The sequence below is a fragment of the Amblyomma maculatum genome, chromosome 2 (genome assembly GCF_055883805.1).
Source record: "Amblyomma maculatum isolate TAMU_Amacu chromosome 2, ASM5588380v1, whole genome shotgun sequence".
Classification (NCBI taxonomy): domain Eukaryota; kingdom Metazoa; phylum Arthropoda; class Arachnida; order Ixodida; family Ixodidae; genus Amblyomma; species Amblyomma maculatum.
Genome location: NC_139345.1, coordinates 61,458,682 through 61,477,710, shown reverse-complemented (window position 1 = coordinate 61,477,710; position 19,029 = coordinate 61,458,682). Strand labels below are relative to the sequence as shown.

Here is a 19,029-nt window from a genome sequence, read left to right as displayed (position 1 = left end):
TAAGATCAACTTTACCTTTCCTCTCTGCCTTCTAATATCAGATGTATTGTCCCATAAACATTTTCTGATTTGCCTTGTGGCTGCCGAGAAGTCTTCCCCAACGGTTATATTCTTTTCCTTTTCTATCTTGTAGCAGTTTTGAATATTGTTCACTTTTTCTCGGTGATCGATAAGTTTAAGAATTACTGGTCTCAACTTCCCTACTTTCCATTTGCCTCGTCTGTGTATTCTTTCCGCAGAAGATACCTGTACGCCGAGTGTATTTTACCACATCTTTCATAAGTGACGACTACGTTTCATCGGTGCGCTCAGGAATGCTAAACACAATGAGGTTATTTCTCCTAATTCTGTCTTCGATATCAACTAACTTTTTTCCAGTGTTTTAATTATATTTTTCATATCAGTTATCTTCATGCCCACCTCCTTTACTATCGCTACTGATTCTTCAACCTTTGATTAATCTTGCTTTGATTGTGTTCGTCTTTCCTTAGTACTATTTTCACCATCCAAAAGTTGCAACAGTAGCTCCTGATTGTTTGGTCCGGGATTAACGTCGACATCGCTACAAAGCATCAGCAATGAGAGCAGAATATCCTGTACGTGTAGGTACACCACACGGACACCTTTTGGGGCACGCCAACAAGACTAGACAACAGTTGGTAGTTCTTATAGTGGAAGAATTATTACTGACCTACGCAAAAAGCAGAAATGGGTTTGTCATTGGGTTGACCGGTGGCCCGCGCTGACGTGCCCACTGTGATTGCTGTGTGACGAGCTTCCTATATAGGCCGGGGCCAACGAAGTTGAAGGCGATGCCTTCCAAACGTCGACGTAACGTGGCAGTTGTAACGCGTAGACTTTGTAGAGTCCGGCAACAGTGACACATGTTGCTTCATCGGGTATGCTTGCCAGTCCAGTCAAGCCGAGAAATATCTGCGCAAAAAGTAGGAACGGGTTTGCTATGGTGTTGACCGGTGGCCCGCTGACGTTTCCACTTTTGTATTACACTTATGCATTACAGCCCCAAAAAAGAAGGCATAGTATTTCTTTACTATCTATTATTAAGAGACCGCAGTGCTGGTATGCAAGCGTATTTGAGAGAGTTGCACCCGGGGGGCTAGAAGAAAAATGGCCGATGAGTACAATACTCCGTAATGCATATTGTAAGCGCACTTCTTTAGACATTTTAGTTTCTGGATATACTATATATTTGCCGGCATAAACATCTTTCCAATGGCACTCAATACTCGCGATTCCCTCCTGGACAAAATATTTACCGACGGAAAAATTTGGAGCTAAGTGATGCCCCGCCTTCAAGGCTATGACGTGACAGGAAATACTGGATTCCGTCCGCGGCTCGCCTTTCCGATCCACCTCCTCGTGCATGTACTCTGCTACTCTCTTAATCGCTATCGCCTTATTTTAGTCTCTTTTAAATCACACCCACTAATCTAGTACATCATCTCACATAACGTCTTAAGCGGCAACATTCATTGAAAGATCACCAGACATGGATATTTCCGCTATGTTCTCATGTGAAATTCTCATGTCACATTTCATTTTGATGCTGCACAGCTTGCAGGTACCAATGCAATTTGCCGTCTACACCACTTCTATGTCTGCAGTTCATGTGACATGCGAACTCCAACATGCTAAACTCACATTAGTTGTATTTCGCTCACAAAACAGACTACAACACCGAGACAGGGTTTTTCGCTGAACGAAACCGTATCTGTGCAATGTTAATATTATGCATATCAACCTGCGACAACCGAACGTCATAGCCCTCTCCCCCACCACGCACTCTCTTCCTCCTCTTTTAGCCTTACGATTTCATCTTTCCCTTTTCCGACACTGCCCTCCTCACTCTCCAGCCCTACCTTCCTAATCCGCCTTACGGTGCCAGATTTCCCTTTTCATCTCCCTAATCTGCCTTTCCCCCTCGCCTTTCTCCGTGGTGCATTTCAGCGTTTTTGCTATGACCTTCCGTTCGCCCGGTACTCTCCCTTTGACTGCTCGTATCACCACCCTCATGTGCACTTTCTTCAGTTCTCGTCACAGCCTCCTTCTTTCACTTCTGCCACCTTCCGGATTTCATCTGTGCTAATTCATTCCGGTTGCGCATTCCTTCGTACCCACCACACAGCTGAAAACACTAATTCACCTGCAGCTTGTCACACCCTTTCTACATTTCGCCTAATTCCCAAATTAGGGGAGGTAATTTTTTTGTTTTTGTTTTGTTCAAGTGGCAAACACAATTATGTATGAAATTTAGTGTTGATCTCAGTGTTTGTTTGATGTGTTCTTTTTCTGTTTCAAGTTTGATATCCACTCCTGTAATGGCCCGCCCAGCGCTGACAGTATGAATAAATGAAATGAAATGAATGAAATTTGAGCGCGACAGCGTTAAGGCGCGTGCCAGAAAATATGCCGTCTGTGTCGGCGTTGTGAGCAGAACGTCACGAGCATGGCGCTGGCAGGCGGTAACTGGCGGCTGACATGACCGCAACGTGACTGGACGTAGGGTTGCCAACTCGGGTTTCTCATTTCGCATCTGAGGAAAATTGTCAGAATCAACCTTTCTGTACTCTTGCATTCCCGTTATCCCTAGGCCACGCTGGTACGTTCATACGACTTAGATAAAGTGGGACTTTATATGTGGGTTGGTAGCCAACGCTATCGAGCAATACCCTTAAAGGCGGAGCTTAAGTGTCCACCATATTTTTCACCTCTCCATTCCTTCACCTAATAGCCGTCCCAGGTGGAGTTTGCCCTGCTAAGGCTCCGCCGTGGCTGGCAGGTGGCATGTCACGATGGCGGCGCACGCAATCCAGGCATGGGCGCCTAGGAGCTCTAAAACCCATGTGGCGAAGGGGTTTAATGCAGCGGCTAGCCGAGCTTATCTGTTTGCCTCAGCACCCCTATAGGAGATTTTTGAGGCGTTAAACCCCATAAACTAAACTTAAACATCCTACGGGAGATCGAGCGACCACGGCCTCAATCCCGGTTAAAAACACGCTGGCGGCAAAAAAGTAGTTTTTTTTTTTATGACATTCGTGCTGATATAAGTTGAAAAGACAGATTAGATTCGGGCGCACTCCTAAGCGCTTTTTATGAGGATGGTGACAGTAATATTAATGCAATGAAATAAATCGGCTAGGCCGACCAAGCTACACCGCCGAGAAGTAGGTTTACATGCCACACCCGACCAGTAAATTCATTTCACCGGCTTAAAGCCTGCCAACTAGATTACCGGAAAGTAAAAGCAGGAACAGAAGCCTGTTTTTGCGTCAACTACCTGCGCTGCCGCACTTCCAAGAGGACGCTCCTATTCTTTAGCATAAAGTTCATGTCGCAATTTGTACAGCTGTCAGCAGTTTTGATGAGTAAGGTTTTGGAATGCGAAGCCATCCCGCACCAACCTAGCTTCCAACGTCACGCAAAGGCTTTGCAAAACCTTGCTCACGTGTAACAATGCAGCAGTAAATCCCAAGCTTGCTTTCATTTTCCTGACCTTCTCGCTGAGCAGAAATATGCACTGACGATCTTGACATCGCAAAAAAAGCGCTCTATACACGATCTTCGCCCATCTTACACAGGAGGCCGACGGCCGTGTATAGGTTTGCTTGCACTGCGCACGTTTTTAGCCTTATATATAGGGATGCTCTCCAGCATACCATCAGTTATTTGGTTTTGCACAACTAACGTAAAGTATCTATTTAAACCTAGACGCTCACTTGCAAAGGAAGCAGGTTGATTGAGCCGTGAAATCAAGATAACAAATTATTACGCACGGACGTGAAGACGTAGTTCTCGCGAGGTCATACTTCTGCCATTACAAAGCTTCAACACATGTGATTTTGCAGCGCGTTCCTGCCACGCTCTTGATTTTATCCGTAGATTTAAAAAGCAAAATGCGCAATTTGGCACTTTTTTGTTTATTTACTCGTGCGAAATTGTGGTGTTCAAAACCGGAGCCTATTTCTGAGATCGCAGATTGGCACAGTGTAGATTTGTAATTTGTTCGAAGAAACTTAATTGATCGGCATGCAGGAACGTAACATCAATTATGCGCGGCGCGGCGCCTATAAAGAAGTTTTCACAATTCCCTCAATCAGCATGGCCACTCTATCAGCCGCCTCTTTGTCAATACTTAAAGAAAGAAAAATTACTGCGGCTAAGCTCGGCTAAGCTAGGTTACACAAGCGAAAGATTTGTGATGCCTGGTCCCGCTCTGTTGCTAAGCCAGGTTAAGCTCATATAGATAAGCTAATCTACTGAGCGGAAGCTCGAATAAGTGTACTTAGACACGATTTGCTGCGGTTTAACTCCTCCAAGGCTGTCTGTGAGCGTCAAAAAAATGCAGCCGAAACATTGGTTCCAGCGCGGGTCTCTTCCATCTCTATAGGCATCTACGGGCCTCAAGGACCCGACAGACAGGTCTAGACGACAAGAACATGCTGAGGGCAATTTGAAGGAAGAGGTCCCAGGAGACGATCCAGAGGGTCAGCGGTGACGGTGGAGGGAAAGGGCAGGCAGCAGACTGGAAGACTGTGTAGCATTGTGTCAAGCAATGCTGTTGTTTTGTGGAGATATGTACCGTTACAAGTTTTCCAGGTGCGTTAGGAAGATAACGACGCCGCAGGTGTGGGCAGTAGAAGAAAAAGCGCGGCGCCGGCTCCTCGCGCGGCACCTGAGGTCAAATCTGCCCGCCGACGACCTTGGCTCCTACCAGGCCAATAATGTTTTCGCGTTGAAAATCTCACTATGTACAGTATAGAAAACAGGCCAACTTCTTAGCGTACCGTTACACATGTTTACTTAAGAACCGCCTCCTCAAAACCCTAATAAGTGACTTTAACAGTTACTTGTTCTACGGTCGCCGCAAAATAATGCAATCAGGCGGTTTCTTCTTTGTGTCCTTCTGTGAAAATACTTGGAGGCGACGCAACGCCCGCACTAAAGCAGTTTTTCCACGCTTCTTAATGCTGTTCCGCGCTTTTGTCCATCAAACGTCTAACTTACGGCATTCATTTGTAATCTCACTTCTGCGGCTGATAAAGTTCTCGTGATACTTTTGGGGTTTTTTTTTCTTCTTTTCGGTGATAACTTTATCCTCTTAATATTGTGGCGTTCATTTTAAAGTGTCGTGTTAAGAAAAGGTGCAAAATTATGTTTTATTTGTCCTGTAATATTCCTAATTGCAAATCAATAAATACCAACCTTTTCGCATTCCAAAGCTGTCCATGTCTCCAGTTATTACTCTCCAGCCAGGCAGCAACACTCACAGAAATAAGATGTACGACAAACCTACTCATAAATGCCACCTCACCAGTCAAAAAGCAACGTTTGCGGAAGGTCAGCACGCCACTGAGACAGGAGCACGTTATGGAGGCTCCGGCCTATGTTGTCACAAGAGGCAGCTGCTGACTTGCCCTCTTACTGGAGCTTCTACTTCTCTTTCTTAGGACTGGGCTGGATTGACGCTGTGCAAGATACAGGACATTCCTCCGTGACTCGCATAGCCACAGGGCTGCGCCAGTTGCCACATGGCGTCCGTGATAATGGTAGTTCTACTGCTCCTCCCCTTTCACTTCTGCAATGCCTACAAGAGGCCAAACTGTGACGCAAAGGTCATTGCACGACGCCTTGGATACAGTCCGGATGCCTGGAAGGTATGATTTTAGACTGCTCCCTCGATTTAATTGCAATGAAAATTATGCGTTTGCACCTGAGCACTCATGACAATGCAGGAATCCATTAAACAACTGCAGTTCATTTCCCCCCTGAAAGCTAAATCCTGGAAAACAAAAGTACCTAGCAGAAAAGTATGTTTCATGGGAATTTGCACTTACGACTCACAGTGTGTCAAGCTGCAAAACTAACCAATCGGCCGCTAGGGCAAAGGTTCTGGTGATGCTTTCGTTTAATGAGGAACAGATGACTGGAAAGACCTTTTACATATGGAAAGTGGATGGTAAAAAGATCAAGGAAAAGAATGACACAAGTTCACTCGTAAGAAAATTTAGCAATATTTGTCTGTTAAACCAGTTATAGTCCAAAAGCAAGGCAAACTGCTCTTTGAGCTGTGGATGTGGCGCAATCTGGGAGCTGCTTGGTCAAATAACGCAGGTTTAACCGTGGCTTTAGAGTTCAGGTCCGGTGCAGTGGTGCGCTTGATCGCTTAGGCTCGGAGTTTAGCTCCACTTGTGACACCATTTGGAAGCCACCCCATGTTATAGTGGACACTTTAACCGGGTCAAAACTATCGAAAGCTCCTGCTGATGGCTCAGTGGTAGTGGCGCTCGGCTACTGAATAATAGTACCCGATACTGAAGCCGATGGATTCCAATCCGCTTTGATGTTTTGTTTATGTTGCTGGACCAACACTACGCCAGGTCTGAGCGATTTGTTGTTGTGGCTGTAGGAAGAAGGAAAAGAAAATGCATGGGCCTGCTACTGACTCTGTAGCTGTGCCACCTCCGCTGCCTCGTGCGGACAAGAGAAAATAGACAATAAAGAAAAAGAAAAGGTTGGTTGGCAGCCGTCATCCACCACCAAAGCGGTGGCGGGTGCAATGACGGCCTACAACAGATAAAAATCCGGTGGCTGGCTAGCCCCCGCCGCAAGTGGCGTTGACCTACCGTCCCAACCACGTAGGGCAAGTACCTGCCACCCTTCCTGAGCGATTTCATGATGATGATAGTGTTAGCTAGTCTCTTTGTAACCACGCAGCCCCGGAGAGCGCCATCTATACATGCGCTAGGAGCGAGTGACGTCACAAGACGCCCATACTGGAGAGCAGCGCGGAGCCGCCGCCGCCTCCTCCGCTGCATGGGTGACTCCGAAGTGCTGTAGCCGCTGCGCCAGCTGTGCATTTGAGGGTTTCAGCCTTGCTTAAACGAATGTGGAGCGAAACCTTTGGCTGCAGGCGACCGAGCGTTGTTGCATCGAACGCAACCAGCGTTCCGTTGAAAGCACCAACGTTCACCGGCGTTCTATGCAGCGTACCCCGCGAACCGACCGTCGGCGGCTGCGTTTTGATGGAGGTAAAATGGAGAGCTGTCCGTGTGCTGTGTGTGTCTGTGCATGTTATGGATCCCCAGGCGGTCGAAATTACTCCGTAGACCTCCCTATGGTGGGTGGCTAGAAGGAGAGGAGTGATGAACGCGGCGCGATTTCCATAGAGAGGGGCAGCGCTCCGAGCGTGACAGCCGCTGGGGCCAAACGGAGCTCTGCAGTCTGGGGTGCCATAAGCACTCCGGATATCAAACAATGATATATAAGCTGCTCATATACACACTATATACTATACACACTGCCCAACACTATATCAAACAATGATATACAAGCTGCAGATCCGTCCTGCACAGTGGCCATTGCACTAATTATGACTTCAACATCCCTCAAAAAAAAAAAAAACGGAAAGAAGGGAGGAGAAGACTTGAACGCGTCCAAGGAACACCACGCGACAGGAGCGATGGTCATCGCGCGTGGACATCGCGCCTGTACCGGAGCAGTGGGGTAGGAAGTGGTGAAGTGTGGCTGTTCCTGGCCCTACGTGGCTGGAACGGTAAGTCAACGTCGCTTGCGGTAGGGGCTAGCCAGCCATTGATCATTGATATTTTATCTGTTGTAGGCCGCCATTGCACCCGCCTCCACTTAGGTGGTGGACGACGGCTGTTGCGGCGCGCATCTTTCTCTCCCTCTTCTTTTTTTTTCTTCTCTACTTTCTCTCCTGTCCGCACGAGGTAGCGGAGGTGGCTCAGCTACAGAGCAGTAGCAGGCCGTGCATTTTCTTTTCCTTCTTCCTACAGCCACAACAACAACAACCGGAGCAGTCAGCCATTGAGGAGTTGAGCCAATCAAAGACTGAACGCCTTAGGCAAGCAAATCTTTGTAATTCGTCGGATTCAGAAGTTGCAGCCTGGCAAAGGGCAGTAGATCGGAGAAAGCTGGACAAGATAAAAGCCGAACGTGCAGCGGAGACATCGTAGAAACGAGAAGGGCGCTTCCGCAATTCTACTCGGGATGGCCATTGGTCGAACCGCAGCTAATTTTATTTTAATGTGAAAGTTGTGCAAGAGTTCATGGCCAGTCATTGGTTAGTCATAGGCTGTATCACTCTCTCTATTGGCTGGCGAAATTGAAAGACCTGTCGTAGAGACTCGCGCGTTCGAGCCGCTATACGGAACTTAGTTTGCAATAACCGCGTGAGGCCGCATGATTGTGGCCTCACAATTGAGCTTAACCGATCAGACTGAAGGCGCAAACAAGGTTGGGCATAATTCTTCGTCGGTGGTGCTGAGCGGATGAGTATTTTCGCACTAAAAAGAAATTACGCGAGAGATCAATAAATGAAATAGTGTGTATAAAACATCCATGGGAGAATGAGATATGTGACATCAAACGGCACGACGAAGGTGACGCTAAGTACAGTCCTCTAAAAAACATTCAGATCCAGATGAGGACTATAAATAAAAGACGTGTTTCAATCAATCAATTTGATGAACAAAGCATATGCCAGGTAACGATCGAGGTTTGCCGGATGTGTACTTCTCCCGTTGTGTTCTGCCGCATATGCAGCACCATACCACGAGCCCAGCTGTGAAAGTGGCCTTTAAAGGGCATATATTTCGCCAGCAGCGTTTACGGCGCCGATTTTGTTTCAGCAACAAAGTTCAACGCTCTCTCGGTCTCCAACGTCGCCGTGAGCCAAGCGGCATTTTAGAAGTGGTGAAAAGATTCTGTTTTGGAAAATTATTTATGTCAGATAGCTTGTAAACATTAGCGAAGCATGTTGGATTTCTCACTCCCACCGCAATACTCTTCATCCGGAGCTGCAAATGATATTATTATATGACAAAACCATGGTAGTAAACAGTGGCGGTTCGCACAGAAAATGTCATCGAACTGAGATTAGTTTTTTGTGTAATTTGTTACTAATCTAGGATGCAAATTACGTTGGAACTACTGTGGTTGTAAACGCGAGACGGCGATGAAGAACAAATCCGCGAGCACTGCACAATCTGCTCTGGTGAAATGCGTAAGCTTGAGCCTTGCTGCTGCACACGGTATATCCTTAGCCCTTTTAAGCATTGTGTAGACGCTGGGCATGTTCTTCTATTTTTTTTATTTTGTTTCGATTAAAACAACACTTTACACATCTTCTGACCGGTCTTACTCATTTTATTTGATTAATTTTAAACGCCCAAATTCCGGTCACACAACACACATGCAGACACGTTACACGTCCGGTCATATGACCCTTGCCGCACGTAGCGTCACCCTAACATACATCACGTAACCGGAAAAGCGACGTCACATCCGGACGTCAACATTACTCTACTTGGCTATTTCGACATCTTTTTAGGCTATAATTTTACTATAATTACTCAATTTTACCCATGCGATTTCCCAGACGACATTTTTTTATTCCATGTCTAGTACAATCCTTTGTTTTTTGGTAACTCATTCGGTTGCGACGAAATAGTGTGCACAACTTCTGGGGACACCAAACCACAAGAATAGACAGATAATGAATGCGCATTAAGAATTTATTTTTCATGAAAAGAAACATGCAACAACTGTTTCACTTCGTAGTGACGAAGGTAGAAACGATAGCAGTGGAAGGCTTTGGGTAAATTTTAACGACCATGCATGTTTTAACACGCGCTAGCATCGCGCTGTGCCCGACCACTTTTTGCGTTTCGATCATGAGCTGCGGTATTACCGCAGAAGCTTTGCAAGAGTACACACTTGAGTACAGAGCTATTGATCTTCATCTCCCTTTAAAAGCTTGCCACCTGTGTTCCCATGAATTGCTACATTATATTTCAGTCAAGCACCGAGAAGAGTCACTTCATCATTTATGATTATTTTCTATTTCTAAAACCAAGAAAAGGTAGTCTTTGCTACTTCTTTTTTGCACCAACTTTCATCAAAAACAGTGTTATGAAGAACAAAGCTTCAAGTGACTACCTTTTGGAGGAAACAAGGCATGGTTTCTTTGATTTGTGTGAAATTAGAAAGAAGCTGGTAACATTTCACTTTGTATAGGCTTGAAATTTTTAACATTTTGCAATTCTAATTTTGCCCTGCGTGTAAAATATTATTCTCATATAATTTTTTCTTTTCTTTTTTACTAATACTGCTGAATTTAGTATTTTACCTGCATAACCAGGATAGCATTAACTGTCTACTGTATCTACTGACAGACAGTTGACTGTCTACTGTATCTCTTTATTTTTATTTCAGTTAATAGCAGACGAGCATCCGAGGTATCGTCTGATGTTCCACTCGAATGGCAGTCTTGACATCAAATACAAGTGTCTGTGCACCACAACATCTCGCCCTTATCCAAGTGACAACTGGAAAAGAACTGTCAAATATCACACCTCCCCAAACAGCACCACAACGTAAGTAAAGAGTATAGTTATTGAGCTCTATGAATTCACATCTTAATTTTTCTAGAGCGTATTATTATAGAATCAACGACCAAAGGGGTGCCATGCAAGTAAGTAAATGCAATGCCGCTGTGAATGCTGAAATTTGTAGAGGAATATGAACCAACGGAGGGGGAAGTGAGATTCAGCAGCTCGTTTTTGTGAGTTCGTTAGGATGGATTTCCTCAACACCGTCCATTTATTGTATGACAGCTCAAACAAGGCAACCAACTAAACAAAGGTAAACTACTCGTTCTTTCAGTAACATACACGGTATTCAATACAGAATGACGACAAAAAGCTAGCGGTACTTCGCAAGGCTTCTCATTTAAACATTCAAATAGTATGGCTTGTCGTTGAAGCATCATTCTCATTCCACAATATAGAATTATCCGGGGGTGATACAGCTCACGGCAGCATAATTTATAGGCAACAAAAAGAAAGCGCAGTGACATCCTTTGCGATAGTAGAGAGCTCTCAGAACGGACCATAGGAAGCATAATGTGCAATGCGAGAACGCCCCTCAGCTTGCCTCTAACGCTTATTGCACCATGCATGTATAAACGTTCTTTTATATTTGGGCTCGCCTTTGGTCTTCGATCTCACGATTTCAGACAAATTTATCAGTTTAACCAGGCTTAATACCGACGAACTTTTGCCTTCCCTTCAGCTATGTTAACAGGATACGACGTCAGTTACTGGTAGTTTGGATACCTGATTATTTCTTTCTGCTCTTTCAATATATCATGGATATAGTTTCCCACCGGAGCCTTTGTCAAAGCAAATTTTTAGCTTTCTAATCAAAGTAGCATTCCATTAAAAACAATATTGCGATTTCCTATTGACCACACTCCTCTAAATAGCAGTTACACCAAGCATAAATAGGTAAATCTCAGCCCACATATTTTTTTCTTCCGATCCTGGTCTCTTCCTCTTCTTACCCAGCCGCCAGCAAGCCATAGCTGGTGGCCAGGTGGACATCGCAAGGTATCCACGCGTTTCTGGGACTGAAAGCTGGTTGCTGCTCTGTTGTAGAAATACTGGCGCTCAACCCTCATTTCTATGGCACAGAACTTTTTCCAGGCTGTCGTCGGCTTTTCACAAATATTTTTGAAGTGTTTCTGTTGTCGCTAAAATTCTCAACTCTCATACCTGTATGAGCACGCATTCATCCTTGCGGATATGTTTATTCAGTTCCTTTACCGATATTCTTATCGGGGCCTAAGATATGGCTATTTTCCGGTGGCATACTACACACTGAGAAGAGCCAGGAAATGGGATGTGCGCCGTAGCAGTCACAACATCTTGTTCTCTTTCTACAAAGGGTGAAAACTGTAGCTGCTTTCTAATTCCCTTAGGATGTGTTAGATAGCAACTCTAAATGACTGCGGAATAACATATCACCTCTATATGAAGTGAAACGTGTCAGTTGATCATGAAATAAGATATCAAGCCATCATCGATGTCTAATTATAAGATCCGGATTCTTGAATACTTTATTCATCGTTATAACTAGTTCATGCAATATCCCAAGGACGATAATTTTCCACAACATTTTTTTGCAGACTTCATGGAGCAAACACTGTGTGGTCAAACAAGTCGGATCAGTTTTATGTCTACGATAACGTTCTCATAACTCTCTACTACACGATGCTAGGTAAATATGGGGATCGCACATCTTTTTCGAATGCTCTATTTATTATGCTGTTTTCCTACAGGTGAAATTATCCGCAACTGTTTCTCGATCTCGGCAAACGACTGATGTTTGCTCACAGTGCACTAACAAGACCTCTAAGTTCTTAGAAAAAGAAGTTAAATATTCGGGATCAAAATGCTTTCTTTTTCTATTTCTAACATTGGGCCAGACGAAAAAATTCCAAAACGGCGTTTGCTACAGTGTCTCACCTTACTCCGCATTGATAACTCCTTTTTCTTTTTGGGTATGTTATTGAGCCGTTACCTACCCGACGTCGCACGCGCTCCGTAGAGGACGAAACATGCAGTACGGTAATGAGCATACCAAGATGTGCACCACGTTTGCAAAAATTCATGTACAATAACTAGAGCCTCAACATGATAAAAAGTTGCACAGTAAGAATTTTCTCCCCGGCATTTATAGGTCAGACAGAGTGATTTACCTGGACTGTGTTGCAAACAGTATGTCGCCATCTTTTTGAGAAAACGTTTCCAGCAATTTTGTTCTGGTGCAAAAATTTGAATCTTAAGGTGCAGGCACTAGCGTTGCTGTACAACTCACTAGAGATATACTAACAACTTCTACGTCTTATTACTTCTACGAGCTGTGCTACGAGCGGGCCAGTGGAAACGACTGGACAACCTCCCACCTAAACTACCCTGCTATCTACTTCTGAACTAAGACATGAACATAGTTAGGAAACGTTTGAGTTACACTATCTTTTTTTTTTTCAATTTCACTAGTCTCTAAAAAAGAATAAATATATATTTTTTTAGCATTCAACTTCTTTTATTAAATTTACATTTTTAATATTACCAGCATTGCGCCATCTAGTGAAGCGATATCTGAGGGCGCCTCCTGGTCCCACATTATGACTAGTGAGTGTGCGAAAAGGTTACTTAATGGTTCGACATCCTGACAAGAGTGTCAGCAGTAAGAAATGGTCGCCTGAATGATAACCAATACGCAGACGATGATCTTAGTCCCATTCGTTAGATGGAGGGAGCCAAAAAAAAACAATTCCCTTCCCGCACTGCTTATGACAGAACGGCCATAATATAATGTAGCATTTAAATAATACATAACACAAAAATAGGAAAAATATTACAAAAAGAGATTATCTACAATAATGCTATCTGCCAAGGGTATACAAGATTCGGGGGCGTTTACATGAGTATTAAGTACAACCATTCTATTTTAATTAAAGGTATAAATATTTCATTTTCAAAAGTATATAATATATAAATATTGATACTAATATATTATGTTAATGTTACGAGAACAATACAAAACTCTGGAAAACAAAATCTCTGTATATATTTCACATATCTAATTCTACAGTTGTTACGAGTTCATAGCATACAATCGAACCTATTTCAATTAATTTTATTTGGCCTTTTACAACAGCTACAAGTTTTGTATTATTGATCAAGGCTATTTAGATTATTTTGGTTAAATACCGTGCTGTAGTTAGGGGGGTTGTAAAATAAAAAATCATTTCACAATGTTGGTCTGGCCTGCAGTTATTTTCAGCGTAGCAGTATCGCGAAGATTTTCGTTACTGCAGACCTCTGGCTTGAGATCTTAAAACAAAATATTTCGAAGACATCACTTGAGAATATTTGAAAGTGCGCAGCTGTGTTTCCGGTAATATAGTGATTAAAGTATACTCGAACTGCAGGCATAGTCCTAATGAAGTGAAACATAAACTTACCTGACCTTCAGCCGTCGCAGAATGTTTTGTACGCCTTTTCCATAAAATCTACAATCCTAATCCTCATCTCGGAGGTTCACTAGTTGTACCGCTATGATACTTGTCATTCAACAGAGAATACCTGTTCAATATTCATGCGCCCAGCAGTCGCAACAACATACATTTCGATCATTCATGCCCAGAACATTCATGGAACGCAACAACCTAGCCGCTTCCATCGCCACCACTACAAATTGTGCTGACATGTAATAAAATGGGATTAGGGATTATATTGTGTTGCCGTAAAGCACTGCACTTGTTGGTGTTGTGATTTGTTATTTTGAAACATTCTTCTCTATAATGCTTCGCCTCTGAAAGTAAATCTGTGTAAGACAGGCCTTCAAATGTAGTTGGTTTTTAGCTCTTCTTGCATTAGTAATCCGAGGAGGTAGAGGTATATTGTTGGCCATGGCTGGGAGTTTACATAATCATAATTAGTTATTAAGGTTGGAAATTTGCAGTAGATCCCAAGGAGAGGTTTATTTGTTCTCGACGTAACGACGACGATAGTCTGCCTTTTATAGCTTACAGAGTTGGGCTTAAAAGATGTGGGCTCCTTTCCCAAGTCAAAAGCTGAGCACCAGGCCAGACTACAACTTGTACCAAATTGAGAAAACCGGTGGGTGGTCGGTTGGCAATCGCAGTCGAAACCACTACCCCCCGTAGCCGAGCGGATGTTCTACCTCGGGCCACGGCCGCGGTTCTATTTCGTCTCGTTCTGAGGCTAAGGCAGTAAGTGGTCGTTTATACTGAAACCGTACTTCTAGAGAAGTAGCTATTTAGTGTGGCTCTTAGGCTGATACAATAGGAGGTTTGTCATTCCGTCACATTCAAATGTGGGTTTTTTTTTTCTTTTGTCGTGACGTTTAGCGGTGTTTCGCGTTTACGATCTATATTCTAGACTTTCATGGCTACTCATTTTCTTTCAGGTACGTCAAAGGACTTCTTTTTTAAACATACCATGATTGAAAATGAAGTGATTTACGAGAATAAGTACCGTTGCATACTCATGAGGTCCAAGGAACTTGGTAAGGAATTTGCTGCCTCTCAGTTTTAGATACGAACAAGCTATGATCCGAAAAGAGGCCGAACGTTCAGTTTGAGTTCGGGAAATAAGTCTAAACGACGTGCCTTGAGTAAGTTTAAGTCTGACAGAAACTCACAGAGCCCACATTAACAGGTTACTTTAAATCGGTATGCCGTGCAGTAGAATTAAAATCGGTTTGTGTATCTGCGTAGAGCTCTGTGCTGAGCTTTGAAGGTCGTTTTTGTGGAACTCTGCATATCTCTCTGCACGTAGACATATACAGTGCTCATTTACATAGTTTTCAGACGTTTCCCGGAAGCTCTCTAGCATTGGCGACGTGGCCACATTAGGATATATAGAAGCGCGTAAGTGTCGTTTCCGCTTTAGTGACGTCACTTAACGCCAGTCAGTCACTGAAGTTTATGATAGATAGCAGTGTTTTTTTGCTGAGGCATTTTATGCAAGTTTAGTGAATTAGCCCAAGAGCGATGACATGCAGTTAAATAATACGGTACAATGATGTACTAGTAGCTCAATAGCATTAACTGCAGGGCGAAGGCCTCCCCCATATCACTTCAATCAACTCAATCCTGTGCTAGCTGCATTCGTTTGACCCTTGTAAACTTCTTAATCTGATCCGCCCACCTAACTTTCTGCTGCCCCCTGCTACGTTTTCTTTCCAATCCAATTTGTTACCCTTATCCTCTCTTCGCACCACATGCTATAATTGCTCTATATATATATATATATATATATATATATATATATATATATATATATATATATATATATATATATATATTGCTTCAAAAACGAATTAGAAAATAGGTTAAATTAAAACGGTGAGTATAAGATGGGCGTTCTCTCCTCCCTGGAAGGACGCCACTATTTTGGCCTTTTCTTTCCCCGTCGTCACAGCTCTTCTTCGAAACATATTAGGCGGTTAGAGCCAACATATTTTTACTTCATGTTTTAGTCACACGTTTTTCACAATTACCCGGCCCTGGAGGGTAAATCTACTATTGGTTTCGCAATAAATCAGACTTCCAACTCTTAAAGCCGTGCTCTGCACACAGGCAACCTATGAAGGCAATGCCTACGCCCACTAGCAACTGTTGTTTACAAAGGTGAGTCAAGTAAATATGCACCAAACCCAAATGTGTGGCCAATTGCATGATCGCTCAAACCCCAGCCTTCAAAACTAATCATCCACGGCCTTCTTTAGAGCGCAACTCTTTGACGCCCGTTCCTGGGTTTCGCGTCGCCGGCCGCGTCGGCCACGCTAGCCTCGTAACCAGCTCCGCCCCCTTTCAGCCCCCCAGTTCGAGCCGGCGCTTCGGCAACCGGAGCTTCGCAGGAAGAGGGAGGCGGGGGGGAGACGGTACACTCAGCGGAGAACACGAGAAAAGGAGGGGGGAAGGGGTTGCTGCCTGCACGACGAAGAGATAGCAGCGACTGACTGATGCCGCTGACGCCACTAGCGAGTCAAGACAACGTGACTACGTATAGAACGCCGTCGCCGCCATGTGTGGCGGCGAGGGGGCTCTCCGGTTGCCGAAACTCCGGCTCGCTATCAGCGGATCACGGTGCGTGCATCCCGTTCTCACTAGCTTCACTCGTTAACGGCGTCAGCGGCATCAGTCAGTCGCTGCTATGTTCGTCGCGTAACGTTCCTATGGGTCCACGCGCTGCCTTCCGCAAACTCCCGATAACTCAATTGCTCTTTCATGACAGCTTCTTTGATGACAGCCAAGAACTGTTAGTGGAGTGTTTCTTGAAGAAACATGTGTGAAAAATTAAAAAAAGTTGTCTGTAATTGTACATACGTGTCTTGCTCGAAATATTTGCCTCAATCTATCAAAAAGCTGAAACAGCTGATGAGCTGCGCTGAAATTTCGCATTAGGAAGTAACGTAATCGCGGGCAATTTTTTTTTTCACCTCTACTTAAAGCACCGTTATTACTGTATACTGAAATGAGTAGAAACATTTTGGCAGAAATAATGTAAAATTTGTAACCAAGGCAGCGTGATAGATTCAAATGAAAATCAGTCACAATAGTTTAAAATCCAGCAAAGAAAATCTTTTAAACCAGAGATATCCTCCAAATAACAAAACAGAGAGAGAGAGAGTAATTTATTGAGAAGAAAAGTGGAAAGGTCGGCCGGCGGTAAAGAGACCCTGGCCTGCTATTACACACTGGGAAAGGGGGAAGAGCAAGTAAACGTGAGTTAGGGTGTGAATGAAGGGTGATGATGTCATAGTACAGTGAGGTTTCCCTTGTGGTCCGAGGTATTGAGTATATTATGCACACACTTAACGACACTCGTGAAACGCAACATGCCGCACATGACTTGGACACACACCACTTGTCAATGAACAAACACCGCTACAATTACAAAGAACTCTGCACTCTCACATGCAAAACAAAACAGAACATGCACATATCTATAGGGGCGGTGTATTGACGACAGAAAATCACTAAAGATTGGTGGTGGGTCAGACTTACCCCACCACTGGAAAGCATGCAAGTGTGAGCCAGTGCTAAGAAGCATCAACATCACAGGTAGTAGTAGCGATCAGGTGGAGCGGGGAAGACTTGAGCCTTGTCAGCGCATGTTAAAGAAGTCGCTCACGTGTTAGCGGTAGCTCAATGTCTCTGCGTAGAAATAAACTTTTTTGATATGGTTTTTTCTCCTGATATGATCTTCTTAAGGAAGCATTGTCAATCGTCATTAAGCCTGCGCGGAAGCACAGCGGCTATTACTGTTCCTTTTTTATTTTTGTTAGCTTTGCTGTTTTTGACCCCCCTCTTATTGGTTTTGTGTTTTTTAGTATTCTGAGTTTTTTTTTTTTTTTGCTGCAAATTCTAAAGACTGACTTTGACGACATATTTCTATTCATTTAATTTCTCGATAGCAGTGCTCTATGAGCATTTGGTACTCGGAATGAGACCGTACTGCCGGCTGCGTTTGGAGTAATTACCTGATGAGTCAGACGTTTGAATTTAGTGTATGCTTCTTCTCCGTCTAATAAACGTTCGGTAGTATGCTCATGTGTTGTCTTTCTTTCCACTTATGTTTTCATTGCATCACCATCATTTATAGCAAAATGCTCCAAATCGGCTAACATTCGTTATTCTCAATTATGTTTTCCCTTGAAAGCGACGTGTAATCGATCGGTGCTTAAACTCCCGTACGCTGGGCTATTCTTTATAAGCTCTAGACGTAACGATATGCTTCAGTCATTGATTTATGCTAGCGTGACTCGCGCTTTCATGGCAGTGCGAAAAAAGTGTGATAAAGAGAGCGATGCTTAGATTTCATGAATTCTTTCTCAGGTTACCTCGTCTGGGTGCATACTGCATATTATGAGACGAAAAAGACAATACCTTATGACTGCGTCCTTTTCTACGAAGCCTGCACTGCCGAGAAAAAAATCTGGGTGTATAAGGACTGTCCAACGTCAGAGTACTGCTTGAGGTCAGACCAGGAGCCATCTACGGGCAATAATTAAATTCGTGTGAAGGTAAAACGTTTACTCAAGATATAAATAAAAGAGCTTAGCAAAGCACCCCTAACCAAGTAATATTGTTTTGCTTTCTATCTCATACTAGGCGTTTTGTTCTTTTTCTTTCTACAACCAAGCTCTGCATAAAGGTGCGAAGGATCATTCGGATGAGAGGTTCCAATAAAAGTAGAAATAATAGCTCCACTCATGATTTCTGAGAAAGCAGTTACTGTGTGCTAATAAAGTGTCCAGCTGCTTTAACCATTGTTACTACAAGCATTCGCAAACTATCCTGATCAATTGCATTTTTTATGCATGACGTGATTTTTTCCTACACCAAACAGATTTCTGCGGTCTACTGATGTCGTAACCTAATCTGAAATGAAATTTGGAATATTTTTGAAAAGCAACCGCCCTACTTCAGAGGAGTGTGCGCACCTTTAAACAATCCCGATTTTCTACATACAGGCGAACTTACCATTTTAATCTGACGGCCATGCGACGCCATATCTTGCATCCACACTGCTGATCGACTGTCAGGAACACGCATCATGTGATACGTTCATACAAAAGCGTAACCACTGCAGTTTAACTATGCTA

At 43.7% G+C, this 19,029-nt stretch overlaps 1 protein-coding gene across 2 annotated transcripts; it reads left to right on the top strand.

Annotated features, from left to right (window-relative positions):
* Positions 1-5,407: 5,407 nt before the first annotated feature.
* On the top strand, positions 5,408-18,597 carry LOC146198789 (uncharacterized). Of its 2 annotated transcripts, XM_084592649.1 has the most exons (5): positions 5,408-5,675; positions 10,258-10,418; positions 12,011-12,102; positions 14,824-14,922; positions 18,260-18,597. In XM_084592649.1, exons 1-5 carry the CDS (start codon positions 5,550-5,552, stop codon positions 18,433-18,435), a joined length of 654 nt encoding a protein of 217 aa, XP_084448775.1. In that variant the 5' UTR covers positions 5,408-5,549; the 3' UTR covers positions 18,436-18,597. The 2 variants fall into 2 exon arrangements, with proteins under 2 accessions (XP_084448775.1, XP_084448776.1); XM_084592650.1 differs by lacking the exon at positions 14,824-14,922 and having other exon boundaries at positions 5,409-5,675.
* The last annotated feature ends 432 nt before the right edge of the window (positions 18,598-19,029 follow it).

Bases quoted from the DNA above. Each gene is read 5' to 3' on its own strand.
- LOC146198789 (XM_084592649.1), top strand. From the start codon at position 5,550: ATGGCGTCCGTGATAATGGTAGTTCTACTGCTCCTCCCCTTTCACTTC. The intron at 10,419-12,010 runs GTAAGTAAAGAG...ATTTTTTTGCAG, and splicing joins TCCCCAAACAGCACCACAAC to ACTTCATGGAGCAAACACTG. The intron at 12,103-14,823 runs GTAAATATGGGG...ATTTTCTTTCAG, and splicing joins TCTCTACTACACGATGCTAG to GTACGTCAAAGGACTTCTTT.